Source organism: Rhineura floridana, chromosome 22 (assembly GCF_030035675.1).
Source record: "Rhineura floridana isolate rRhiFlo1 chromosome 22, rRhiFlo1.hap2, whole genome shotgun sequence".
Classification (NCBI taxonomy): Eukaryota; Metazoa; Chordata; class Lepidosauria; order Squamata; family Rhineuridae; genus Rhineura; species Rhineura floridana.
This window is the reverse complement of record NC_084501.1, coordinates 7370305-7383672: the sequence shown is the minus strand read 5'-3', so window position 1 is coordinate 7383672 and position 13368 is coordinate 7370305. Positions and strand designations below refer to the sequence as shown.

Here is a 13368-nt window from a genome sequence, read left to right as displayed (position 1 = left end):
CACCATGCTGACAATGAGTTGATCTATTGAAGTTAATACACATGGCTAACTTAGGTTTGTTAATTTCAGTCGATCTACCCTGAGGAGGGCTTAGTTGGATACAAGCCAATGGGCTTACTTCTGAGTAAGGAGGTGTGGTTTAAATTAATCAACAGGCTGCCACTTTGGGCCTCTAAAAACAACAACACAGAGATGGAGGAACCATTGGACTCCAGTTCCTATCAACCAACACTGTCAATGGTCAGGGATGATGGGAGGTATAGTCCAGCAACATTTGGAGGGCAACAGGGTCCCCAACATTGGGACCGGTGGGGCGGAAGGCCAGGAGCCCAACAGTAGGTGGAACCTGAGCCAATGAGAGGCAGAGCCAAATAATTCTAGTTTTGTCCCCATCATACTCCCTGGGAGTTTGCCGGGATCTCTTCTCGATTGTCCCAGAGTGCAGGACACGGAATAATGGGCTCAAGTTGCAGGAAGCCAGATTTCGACTGCACATCAGGAAAAACTTCCTAACTGTTAGAGCCATACGACAATGGAACCAATGACCTAGGCAGATGGTGGGCTTTCCGACACTGGAGGCATTGAAGAGGCAGCTGGACCCCCATCTGTTGGAAATGTTTTGACTTGGGTTCCTGCATTGAGCAGGGGGTTGGACTTGATGGCCTTACAGGCCCCTTCCAACTCTACTATTCTATGATCCTAATTTCTACCTCATCCCTAGTACCGAAGGCATCTGGGCCAGCCGGATGCTGTTGTGCCCTCCAAGCCTCCTCCCTCCTCCTTAAACTGGGCTATTTTCCTGCTGGCAGGCGGGGATCTTTTTCCCCAACCTTTTTTGTTTTCCTAAAATGGGCATATAATTTATGAGTGCCTGCTGTGTGTCACTGACTCTGCAATCCTTTGGACCCAAGAATTCCCTGCGTCTTCTATTTCCAGAGTAAAAAACATCTACCAGGGTTTTTTTTCTTCCCAAGCCATGGGAAATTAAAATGTTGTGTGTGTTGGAAATCAAAGCACAAAATGACTTGTGTTTCTTTCAGCCTTTCATTCATGCCCCCTCCCTACAGCGTACGGTTAGGAACTCTGCTGTGGTGGGAGGCTGGTGGAGTTATGCACGCTCCACTGTTGCCAAGTCACTTGATTTTGTGGGAGTCCTCATTCCTGTAAACGTAGGCCACACTACAGTTAGTCCTTTAGGGATAAGCCGTGCCTGAAATCCTCGTGAGCCGCTGCCAGTCAGTGTGCTGCGCTAAATGGACCAATGGGCCTAACTCAGTATGAGGCAGCTTCCTAGGTGCCTTTTTTATATAGGAAAGGGTCTTAGCTCAGTGGCAGAACATCTGCCTTGCCTGCAGAAAGTTCCAGATTTAATAACAGCTCCCCTTCTGAAACCTTGGGAGAGACGCTGCCGATCAGCATAGATGATACTGAGCTACATGAACCAATGGCCTGGTTCCTATCTTCCTGTGTCCATTGGGAAGGGTAAAGTACCCAGATTAGTGCAAGCTTCAGGTTTTGGGAGGCCCTCAGCAAGATGTTCCTCTTTTCCTCCTTCCAGTCTTCTGTTTGCTCTGCCTTTGAGCCTAATGGCTTCGCACTGATTTTTGGAAACTGTCCGGACGTCTATATTGGAATTCCAGTTTGACACTTTCCCCAAAGAAGCATAAGGACTAAATATTTGGCTACTGAAGAAGACAAAAATGTAAAAATGCATCTGACTGTTATGTTTTTAGGAGCGCTTATTTTTAATTGGCAGTAACCTTTAAGTGGGATAAAGAAGTGCTTTCATTATGCTTATTCAAACCGTCCATTTTATGCTTTGGAAAATTAAACATCTGTGTTTAACATTTATAATTGTATGTTGTACCGTAACTGCTCTTTTCAAATGGTATTTAGTTAAAAGTAGTGAAACTATTTTCTTTTGCAGGCAGTGGTGACTGGTGGCTCTATGCCAGTGGGGCAGTGGAATCCACTCCAGGCTTTAGTCCAAACTTTCAAGGAGCTTTGGACAGCTTCTTGAAAGTTCAGACTAAAACCCAGAGCAGATTCAACTGCCCCGCTGCCATGGAGCCACCAGCCGTCACTGTTTGCAGGTTAGGCTGAGAGATAGTGATTGACTGGCTTAGGGTCATCCACTGCGCTTCATAGCTGAGTAGGGATTTGAACCCTGCTTTCCCAGGTCCAAGTCTGACACTGTGACTCAGGAGTCAACAACCCAGTGCCCATGGGTACTAGTGGGGCCAGCACCAGGCATGCTGGAGCCCTTGGGCACCAGCCTGCCCTGGTACCAGCATGCACACCCCACCTACCTACCTACCGAGTGGGCGGGGTGGAGCGGAGTGGGCGGGGGCAGGAGGGTGGGCAAGTGAGTGAGCGAGTGGGAGGGCAAGCGGGTGGGGGTGCAAGCGAGCCGGGGTGCAAGCGAGCAGGTGCGGGTGGGCAGCTCCCTCCCTGTGATCCATGGCAGGGATCCTGCCGCAGATCGTGGAAGGGGAGCGCTACTCCCCCACCCGAACAAGGGGCCATTCAGGGGCCCCTGTGGATCGCAGGGCCCTAAGTCAGGGCCCAACCTGGCCGCCCTTTGGCACCGGTCCTGGGTACTAGTGTGTCCATGAGTATCTCCTATGGTGCCTGTGAAAGATCTTTGTAAATATCCCCCCCAATCCACACTGCACAAGAGACTTCCTCCTCAGCTCGTTTGTTTAGCCTCTCTTGTGCTGAATATGGCTACCCTTCCTTTCAGAACAGAGGAGAGGTGCAAAGAGCTTTCCTCTGTGAATGAGCATGGTGGTGGCTGATATAAGTGCCTTTTCTCCCATTGATGGGAGAGGGCATGCACACACCATGTTGTGGTCCTGTCTCTTTTCTGGTCTTTTAGATGTGGCAGCCTATGGCTGCCATTTTGTGTTATGCCATGCTCCAAGGCTGCCATGCTCCAAGGCTGCCATTCTGTGTCAAACCGTGCTCCAAGGCTGCCATTTTGTCTTGTGCCCCAACTGCCGCACGGCAGCCGTTCTGTGTTATGCCACACCCCCACGGCAGCCTTTCTGTGAGTGGTGCCCATGGCGCTCTCTCAAAATTCCAAATCCCAACTTTCCACAAAGGTTGGTGACCACCCTGCTCTAACCACTACACCACACTGGCTCTCCTCCTTCACCTTCCTGGCTAGTGACTGGAACAAGGGAAAGGATAGTAGTAGTGGAAAATCTTCCATGTTCAATCTTTTTGCTATTGTTTCCCTTTGAGATTAAAAAAAAAGGAGTAAATGAAAGAAGCTTAATGTTTTTCACTCTCTGAGGTGGGACAGGCTGGAAAGAAAGTAAGGCTCCATCTCCACTAGACATTTTAAAGAGTATTATACCAGTTTAAACAGCCAGGGCTTTCCCCCAAAGAATCCTGGGAAGTGTAGTCTGTGAAGGGTGCTGAGAGTTGTTAGGAGACCCCTCTTCCCCTACAATTTTCAGTATTCCCTGGGATGAGAGCTTGGTCTTTATACCACTCTGGGAATCGGCTAGCAAGGAAGGAGTTGCTGCTTAAAGTTCTTGGGCCCCACGCCGCTTAGGGCTTCAAACACCAGAAGCGACACCTTGAATTGAGTCTGGTAGCTCATAAATAGCCACTGGAGGATTTAAGGGACTGGTGTAATATGTTTCCACTTAGCCACCTTGCTCAATAGCCTAGCAGCCGCACCCTACACTAGCAGGAGCTTCCAGACCTTCAAAGGTAGCCCCACATAGATTGCATTGCAGTAGTCCAGACATGAGGTCACCAGGGCATGGATTACCAAAGCTAGGCCATCTTGGTCCAGGAATGGTCTTAGGTGGCAAAGCAGACAGAGCTGGAAATAACCACTCGTCACTGAAGCCAACGGTGACAGCCCGGGATCCAGGATTACCCCAAGCTATGTAGCTATTCCTTCAGCAGGAGTGCAACCCCATCCAGAACAGGTCATCTCCCTAGTTCCCAGGTCAACTACCTACCAGCAGCACCTCCTTCTTGTCAGCATTCAGTTTATTGGTCTTAATTGGTGGGTGTCACATCAGCATACTGATGACACCATGCTCCAAATCCCTGGATGCTAGCTCCCAATGGTTTCACACAGTAGATGAACAGCATAAGAGACATAATAGACCCCAAATCCATGGGGCCCAGCTGAAGTCCTCCAGTGCTGCTTCACTTTCTGAAAGCAACCCTGCTGGTAGGAGCAGAGCCATTGTACTACAGTGCCTCCAGCTGCCAGCCCTCTGAGTTGTTCCAGAAATACACCACAGTCAATGGTGTCGAAAGCCACTGAGAGGTCAAGGAGAAATGAAATGAAATGAAATGACAGCTCCCTCTGTCTTTCTGCTGATAAAGGTCATAAATCAGGGCTGTTGCAGTGCCATAACCAGGCCTGTAGCCAGATTGAAACGGGCCTAGATAATCTGTTTCATCCAGCCATGTTTGCAGTTGGTTTGCCATCATCCTTTCAGTTATGTAATCCTCACTGTCTCTGGCATCATTATTTCCCTCTGGTCTCACTGTTTACAATACACACCCACACACCCAAAGCCAAACACTTGATGCATCTGATGAAGTGGGCTGCAGTCCACAAAGCTTGTGCCATGATAAATTAGTCTTTAAAGATGCCTCAAGATCTTTTCTATTCTTGCTGCCACACTAGCACAGCTACCCCTTTGGAGATAACATTATCCCAGGTGTGGGGAACCTTTGGCCCTCCAGATGTTGCTGAGCTACAACTTTCATCATCCCTGGCCGTTGGCCATGCTTGCTGAGGCTGATGGGGGTTAAAGTTCAGCAACATCCAGAGGGCCAAAGGTTCCCCACACCTGTATAATGCCATCGAGGAAGAGGAACATGTGGCCCTCCAGATGTTCATAGAATCATAGAATAGTAGAGCTGGAAGGGGCCTATAAGGCCATCAAATCCACCTCCTGCTCAATACAGAATCCAAGTTAAAGCGTACACAACAGGTGGCTGTCCAGCTTTTGTTAAATTACAGCTCCCATCATCCCTGACATTAGCTCTTTGCTGGCGGGGCCTGATGGGAGTGGGAGTCTAGCAACATCTGGAATACAACCCATAATAATTCAGAGATAAAACAAAAAGTCTTTCTGCTCCCTCTATCGCTATGAAAGCCGCCCCCACAATAGGGGATGGGGATCTCTGGCCCTCCAGAGGTTGGCTGGACTCCAACTCCCATCATCCCTGACCCTTGGCGCTGGCGCTGATGGCACTTGGAGTCCAAGTGGATGTGGAGGCCTACAGGCGCCTCAACAGTACCCCCACCAGATCTATAACAATAGACTACATTTCCCAGGATTCTTGTCGGGGGGGGAGGTGGGGGGGAAAAGGCCCGTGGAAAGAAAACGATGACGCCTGAGGGGAAAGGGACTCGTTTTCCCATGGTGCTCCGCGCCGCCGTTCCGGAAGTGGCTCCTCCTCGGGAGGCGCCTTAAAGCGGAAGCGCCGAACCGAGGCGGGGCCGCAGTTCCTTTCAGGCTTCGCTTGACGAGCAGACGGAGTCGGAGCCGCCAGCGCCGAGAAGGAAGGAGCAGCCGCCGCAGCAGCCCCGAGAGCACCGACGCCGCGTGTTTCGTTTTCTCCTCCTCCTCTCCTCCCTCTCCTTACAGCACTATGGTAAGACCCGACGCGGCCCCCTCGCCTCGAGCCCCCCCCCGCCCCACCGGGCCGCCATCTTGTCTACCGGCCGCCATTTTGTGGGGGGCTCCTGGGGGCCCCTTCCCCCACCCCTTTTTCTTGGGCTGGTAGCGAAGGGGCCTCTGTGGCCCTATGCAACCCTCCCCCACGCACAATTATCCTCTCTTTCCCACCCCGCCCTCATCCCCTTCTGGCAGTCACGTGGCTCGGGGGGAGGGGATCTTCCTTGGCTGATGGGGGCTTCATTCTTCTCCCCCCCCTCCCCGGCCTATATATCTTACTGTGCGTGATGTTGACTATAGCTTATTTCCCCCTCTCTTATTCCCCCCCCCCTTTTGTAGAGGTGAGATTTGAACCCAGGATCTCTGTAAGTGTAGGGGCGTGTGTCTTTTTTTCCTCTCCCCTCCCCGAAAGAAAAACCTTTCCCTGCCTTCCATGCTTTGCTTCTATTTTCAGAGCCAGGGAGAGCAAACTCAGCAGCTTCTGCCTTTTTGCCTTGCAACTTCTCTCTCCGCGCGCACTCCACTTTCTGCCTCTGCAGAGATGCAGACTGGTCGGGCAGAAGTATACAGAGGAGCCTAGTGTGTGTGTGTGTGTGAGAGAGAGAGAGAGAGAGAGAATATGTGTAGGTGGAGGGGCTCAACATTTGGGGAGGGCTGTCACGTGGCCAGGGCGCTGTAGCGTTCCCCACACGCATAATGCACACAGGAGGCCTAAATCAAGCTGTCCTTCTGGTCACCCCCAAAGAGCAGGATCTTAGTGCGGCTCCAACACTCCTCCCCTAAAACATCGATCCAGTGATTCTCAGGTTTGCGGCTTATGCACATCCTTCCTGCTGCAAAGCGCTGGCCTACCAAAAGGTGCCTGAGCGAGGAGGGATTCCTGGCTTCTCTTCCGCTTGCCTTTTTTGGTCTCCTCCTCCCTCTCCCTTTCCAAAATTGTGCCCCCACTCCTTAGCGCCTGATGTCGAAGTCAGGATTGCCTGATTCTTCTCCCGATTCCGACTTACGGGCGACCCTATGATTAGGGTTTTCATGGTAAGCTGTATTCAGAGGTGGTTTACCATTGCCATCCTCTGAGGCGGAGAGGCAGTGACTGGCCCAAGGTCACCCAGGGAGCTTCATGGCTGTGTGGGGATTTGAACCCTGGTCTCCCAGGCTGGGCTGCTTCTCTTTCCAGTGATGGAGCAGCCCAGGATTTCTGCCCCTCCTAAGAGAGGCTGTGCACTCTTTCACTCACTCCCTCCCCCCCCAAAAAAAAGCTGTGCAGGCATCTCCTGATTGCTGCCACTTAATCGTCTCTCCTCCTTCCCCCCTCCTCCTCTTCTCCCCCCCACCAATGTGACACAAGTCTACTTCCTTTTCTGGTACTGGCGGCAAGAGTCCAAGCGCCTCCTTCCAGACTGGCTGCTTTGGGGCACCTGCTGTCTCTGCTTTTCCATTCTGTGTTTTTTCCCACCCCAGAAAGCTGTTGCTAGATTCCAGGCATCTGTGCTCCTGCCCTCTCCTGGGGGCAGACACGGGATCCTTGTGGCTCAGGGAGGCTTCATCTTTTTCTTTTTTAAAAAAAGAGACACTCCTTGTTGGTTTGTTTCCAATTCTGGGTGGTAAACCGCCCAAATGTGCCACTCCCAACCCTGCCTTCCATCCTAACCCTAACTTGAATCCAGCGTCTGTCTTTGTGTATAAGAGATGGGGGTTTCTGGCTCTTGTTTAAGAGGTTTTAACTGAGGGCTGTCTCTTTTGTGCATCTGGAGTCTGCCTCAACTCTGCTGTCTGCTCATTTGAAGTAGTCCTTGTTTTTTTAAAAAAAGAGCTCTGTGTGAGTTCACTCCAAGTGACGCTGCCTTTGAGTCAGTTTCTCCACAGAGCCAGCCCCAAGCAGGATGGGGAAAGGCATCCGGTTTCAGGCATTGGGATCTTGTCCTGAGCTGCCTGAGCCTTTCAGATCAGGGACCCACAAGCTTTGGCTGATCTCTGCAGCCACCCATAAGTCATGGCTGCCTTGAACCTGTTCCCCTCAATTTTTTTGCAGCAGGGGGGAGCTCTATTGTACTGAGCATTGGACATGTTTTGAGTTCCCTCCACAGCCCATGGTTGGGAATAAAATCCTTGCTCCCCAGTTCCCAGCTAAGGAAAGGAGGGCTGGCAAGTGTTGCGCTCCACTTCTGAAGCGTTCAGTACGTCTCTGCCAGCAGGGAAGGCAACAGCGGTTCATGTTTGCCGGAGTTGGAAAGAATTCTTGCTGTGGCAAGTGAGTTCTTGGCTCCTTGCTGGGTCAGACCAAAGGCCCAGCTAGTCCATCATCGTGTTTGCGCACAGTGGCCAATCAGATGCCTCCAGGATGCTCACAGGCGGGACATGTGAGCAACAGCCCATTCCTAGCATGTCTCCCCAGCAACTGGTATTTGGATGCAGTTGTAGCTCTGAACATAGGAAGGTCCGCATAAGCCATCGTGAGTTGGTAGCTATTAATTGGTTGCCAGTTCGTTTCCGGGCTCAGTTCAAGGTGCTCACGTTAGTGTTTAAAGCCCTAAACCGCTTAGGCCCCAAATATCTGGAAGATTACCTCCTTCCCTACAGACCCTGTTGAGTGTTAAGATCAGCGAAGGCCCCCCTCTTGGTAGTTCCTCTGCACTCAGAAGCTGGGGGTGGTGGCCTGGGACAGGGCATTATCTGTGGCAGCCCCCAATTTGTGGAACTCCCTCCCCAAAAGGAGCGGCTGGCACGTTAGGTTACACAGCTTTTGTTGTATGCTGAAGACGCACCTCTTTACCCTAGCCTTTGACGTTTGAAATGCATATATTTGGGGGCACACTCTATGCATGTGATGGTAATTTCTTTAAAACTCTTTTTAGTGGCGTATCTTAAATTGTTGTGACCTGCCCAGTGACCTTTGAGTGAAGAGCAGGTAAACAAATCCAACTAACGATGATAATCTTGTCTCCCTGTCAAAGCTGCCTGAGCTAGTGGCCATCACCATGTCATGCAGCTACGGATTTTTATAAATGATGCACTATGGGGGAAAGTGTTTTGTTTATCTTGCCAGTCAGTTTCGTTGGATCACCCTGAGTCCTAGTGCTATGGGAGAGGGAGGAGAAGCCTCTTTCTCTCCGCTTCCTCCACGTGGGGGCCTTGGTGTGGCCAGTGGCTGATCCCTTTCCTTTCTCCCTCCCTCCCCATGGCAGGCATCTGGCGTAGCTGTTTCTGACGGCGTTATCAAGGTCTTCAACGACATGAAGGTCCGCAAGGCGTCCACCCCAGAAGAGGTGAAGAAGCGCAAGAAAGCTGTGCTTTTCTGCCTGAGCGAAGACAAGAAGAACATCATCCTGGAGGAGGGGAAGGAGATCTTGGTGGGGGATGTGGGGGACACCATCGATGACCCCTACCTCCACTTCGTCAAGATGCTGCCGGAACGCGACTGCCGCTATGCCCTCTACGACGCCACCTACGAGACCAAGGAAAGCAAAAAGGAGGACCTCGTCTTCATCTTCTGGTGAGGACCCCCCCTTAAAAAAAAATCCTTGGGCTGCTGCCAGGCCCCCCCCCAGTGACTCCCCTGGCTTTTTTCTGGTATTTGCCAAAGCGTGTTACCAGTCGTTCCTTGGCTGTAACCAGGGTTACACTACCAAGCAAAAGTGATCCGCTGATAGGATCTGGTCTGTTTAGAACAGTTTCTTGGAGTCTGTTTTCCTGGGTGCCAAAAAAGCCTGGCTACTTCTTCTAAGCTGGATACTAGAGCCGTCTACTCCAGCCCGCACCCTGAATCATCACCATCAGGTGCATGTCTAGCCTGGCTTGCAGATTTCATGAGGCAAGCTTGTTTCGTCATTGTCCTTCCGCTTTCCTTCTGAGGTCTTGATGCAAGGGCGATCGCTACCTCAGAAAGGGTCGAAGAGGTGGCAAATGGCTGGGTGGGCAGGTTCTAGGGTTTTCATGGATCACTGGCAGAACTGAAGGCTTTCACTCCTTTGCATCTTGGGTCTCTCAGAGTTGATGTTGGGGGCAGAGCTTCTTCAGTTTGGTGACGTAGTGTGTTGCTTGTCTGGAAAATCCTACGGGTAGGGTGGGGGATACACCACTGCCACAGATACTTAAATACCTCCTGGCACTGTTGACTTCATAAGCTTTTAGTTTACGATAAAAATAGAGTATAAACGGCTACAGAGAGAGATGGTCCCTCCCCTCCTGTGGGGATAAGCCACTTTTAGGGGGAAGAGTTGCTCAGCCTGTGCATGCGTGCTTACCCCCTTGCAAGGCCTGTACTGGGGAAAATAGAGATCTACTGCCAAATGGCTCACATTGTACCAGTATCAAACTCTACAAGGACACAACAATACTTGCATAACCCAGGTGATTAGGGTGGGGGTGTTAGGAGAGGGCAGACAACCCGGGAAGGAGGGGGGAATCATAGAATAGTAGAGTTGGAAGGGGCTTATAAGACCATCAAGTCCAACCCCCTGCACAATGCAGGAATCCAAATCAAAGCTGTCCAGCTGCCTCTTGAAGGCCTCCAGTGTCGGAGAGCCCACTACCTCTCTAGGTAATTGATTCCATTGTCGTATGGCTCTAACAGTTAGGAAGTTCAGTTAGGGAGTGTCATCTTGTGTCTTACCTGCAGGGAAATGAGCCTTTTATTCATGTCCTGTTGGGATCTTCATATAAAAAGGATGCAGATTTCATCCCTGTTGTCCTGGTATTCCTGAACGGCAACTCCCTCCATCCCTGACCATTAGCCATGCTGGCTGCAGCTGATGGAAGTCCCAGCAACGTCTGGAGAGCCATAAGTTTCCTCAGCCTTGCTCAAGCGTGGGGATGAGAGGAAAGAGGGCTTGACCCCTGGGTTCTCTGTTTGTGTAAGCGCCCCCCTTGGGCTGCTGGGTGACATGGCGGCCGCAAAACCTAACCCCCCCCCCAGCATCTTCCTTCTCTCCCGATTTATCTTTGCCTGCTCTGGTCGCCTTTTTCCGTGGGAATGGGGTACATATTTGTGACCCTCCCTTTGCGTGGGTTTGGTCCTAGTATTGAGGTGGCTGTTCTTGTCTCCCTGCAGGGCGCCTGAGAGTGCCCCTCTGAAGAGCAAGATGATCTATGCCAGTTCTAAGGATGCCATGAAGAAAAAACTTACAGGTGAGAGCCAGCGTGGGTGCTGCTTACACTCTGGGGGTTAGGTGGTGGGGACTGGTCCTCGAGGCGAAGGGCTGTCGCTCAGTGGTAGAGCATCTCGGTCAGTCCTCGGCATCTCCAGATACGGCCGGGTGGGAAGCATGTTTGAAATACCAGTGAGCTGCTGCCAGTCAGTGTAGACAATACTGAACTAGGCCTGACTAGGTATAAAGCAACTTCCCATGTTCCTATGCCAGCCTGTGTCTTAGTACTGATGCTCAGCTCAGAAGCATGTGATATATTCAAGTTGCTCGCTAACCACGGCATTTGCATATCTGGAATTAGCAAAGTGGATCTCCAGCACCTTGTTAAGGGGATCAGCCTTTGGCTTAGTCAGCGGTACAAAAGGGGTAGTGTGATGCCTTGGACTCCCAACTAATTGCTGTCTGTGTAGTGCTTAATCTCGCAAGATGCTTGTGCCTTGTACTTGCCTCTCAACAAGCATCTCGGAGTTTTAGAAGCCTTGAACGAAGCAAGCTGAAGCCTGGCACTGCCTTAGTTGTGCTGTGCTCCCGTCTGCAATAAGCCTCAGAATGATCAGAAATGGAAAACGTGCCAATAGTAACTGGCACGCCCCTTCAGATAAGCGGCTGACCCTGTGGCCCTTCAGTGCTGCTGGACTCCCAACAGCCCCAGCCAGCATGGCAAATGGTCAAGGAGGTTGAGAGCTGGAGTCCAGCAACATCTGGAGGGCTGTTAAGGTCCCCCAAATGTTTGACTTGGGCCATGTTTCAAATACGCTGTGGGGTGAATCCAGAGTTACGTCAGCCAGATTGAGTCATGGATTACTTGGTCCACGGAGTCCACTGGGCTAAAAGGTCTGGATTCAACCCAGTAACTTTCCAACTTGTGAGTGCATTGTGCTGCTTTGCCTCTCTGGGGCTGATGGGAGTTGGCAGTCCCAAAATACCTAGAGGGCACCAGGTTGGCAAAGGCTGTGCTTGGAAGTTGGGGGGTGGAGAGAGATGGCGCACCATCTCCCATTCTGCCCAGTAGCTTCCAGCTGCTGCCATCCAGTGGCTGTGACTCGCGCTTTAAAGCTTGCTGCGGGCTGCTAGAAGTCGTGGGAGTGGTTGGGGTGCTTCAGAGTTGTGGCTCCGCGGACCAAATCTGGCCCATCTGTATTCAGGAGAGCTGGTGTTGTTCCTAGTTCCAGCAGCTACTGCTGGGGAAGGGGTGGTGTGGTTCTGTTTTCTCTGTGCCGGGGACAGGCCTGTGGACAAGGGGCAGGGGCGGGTGCATGGTGAAGGCCAACCCAGTTACTCATCCCCCCTGCCTCTTCCCTTGCAGGGATCAAGCACGAAGTGCAAGCAAACTGCTACGAGGAAGTGAAGGACCGCTGCACCCTGGCGGAGAAGTTGGGCGGCAGTGCCGTAATCAGCTTGGAGGGCAAGCCCTTGTGAGCCCCCCATCTCTGTCGTGCCAGCGTCTCCGGAGCTTCCATGTTAATGGCCCTGTGCTACCATTTTTGGGGGGGTTGGTGGGCGGGACGTAGGGTGGGTTCTCTGTTTTTTAGTTAGGTTCCGGTTTTCTGCCTTTTCACTTTTTACACCCCCCTCCGCCCCGGTGTTCCCCTCTTATGTAAGAAAAAAAAGTAGCTGTCCCAACCTTGCAGCTGCTGTTCAAACTTGCCAAACCAGCTACAAGTCCCTCTGCTTCACCCCGGAAGCCCAGCCTTTCGGCCGACATTCCTTGGGGCCCCACTCCTTGGCTGCCTCCTTCATCCCTGTGGGACCACCGGCTTCCTTCATTCCAGCTTTGGGACCACTCTCCAGCAGGATTCACTCCTGGCCAAGGCTTGAATATGGGGTGGTTGGGAGTGAGGGCAAGGGAGGAGGGCATCTAAAGGCAGAGTGGGGGGGGGTTCTCCAGGGCCCTTCATTCCAGAGTTAGCCCATCATTCCTGGTGTGTAAATTTTTTTTTATCGCTCTGTATGTGTGTCTTTTTTTGGAAAACAATGTGGAATGGCAGTGGTGTCCCCGCCCCCCACTCCTTTTCCCTCCCTGTGACCCCCACCCCCCACCCTCTTTACCGCCATAGTGGCTTCGTGCTTGTCCGTAGTACTGTGTATAAAAGATATTGTGGAGAAAGTTGCGCCCATCTCAATGTTGGGGGTGGAATTAACAAAATATGGAAGCAGCACCAATGACCTTCAATAAAAAAAAAAAAATAATGCTAACTGGTGCATTTGTCTCGGTTTCTCACCTCAGGCCTTGGGGGTTAAGTGCAGGGCCAAAACATTCCTAATTCTCTGCCAAGAAAAGGCAAAACCGTTCAACCGGTGAGTTCGGGCAGTTCACTTAATCTGGATGTTGTCGCTTTGAGAAAATCCTGCTTTTGGGGGGGGGCACAGAAGCACCCTCTCCCCTCTATACTGGAAACCCTCAACCATCCACTTCCAACATTAACCAGGTGGCGCCCACATGATTTCCACCACATCACTGCAGCCATAAGAAATAAAGACTTTTGCTTTTTTTTTTTTTTAATGAAAGCTTATGGTCACGAATCTAGAAAAAAAACAGCCCTGGTTAAAATGTTCTG

General features: G+C 51.4%; 1 protein-coding gene across 1 annotated transcript; it reads left to right on the top strand.

The window, feature by feature from the left end:
• Positions 1 to 5464: 5464 nt before the first annotated feature.
• On the top strand, positions 5465 to 13006 carry CFL1 (cofilin 1). Its single transcript, XM_061606273.1, has 4 exons — positions 5465 to 5640; positions 8849 to 9156; positions 10714 to 10790; positions 12117 to 13006. Exons 1-4 carry the CDS (start codon positions 5638 to 5640, stop codon positions 12227 to 12229), a joined length of 501 nt encoding a protein of 166 aa, XP_061462257.1. The 5' UTR covers positions 5465 to 5637; the 3' UTR covers positions 12230 to 13006.
• Positions 13007 to 13368: the final 362 nt, after the last annotated feature.

Bases quoted from the DNA above. Each gene is read 5' to 3' on its own strand.
- CFL1 (XM_061606273.1), top strand. The intron at 9,157-10,713 runs GTGAGGACCCCC...GTCTCCCTGCAG, and splicing joins GACCTCGTCTTCATCTTCTG to GGCGCCTGAGAGTGCCCCTC. The intron at 10,791-12,116 runs GTGAGAGCCAGC...CTTCCCTTGCAG, and splicing joins CATGAAGAAAAAACTTACAG to GGATCAAGCACGAAGTGCAA.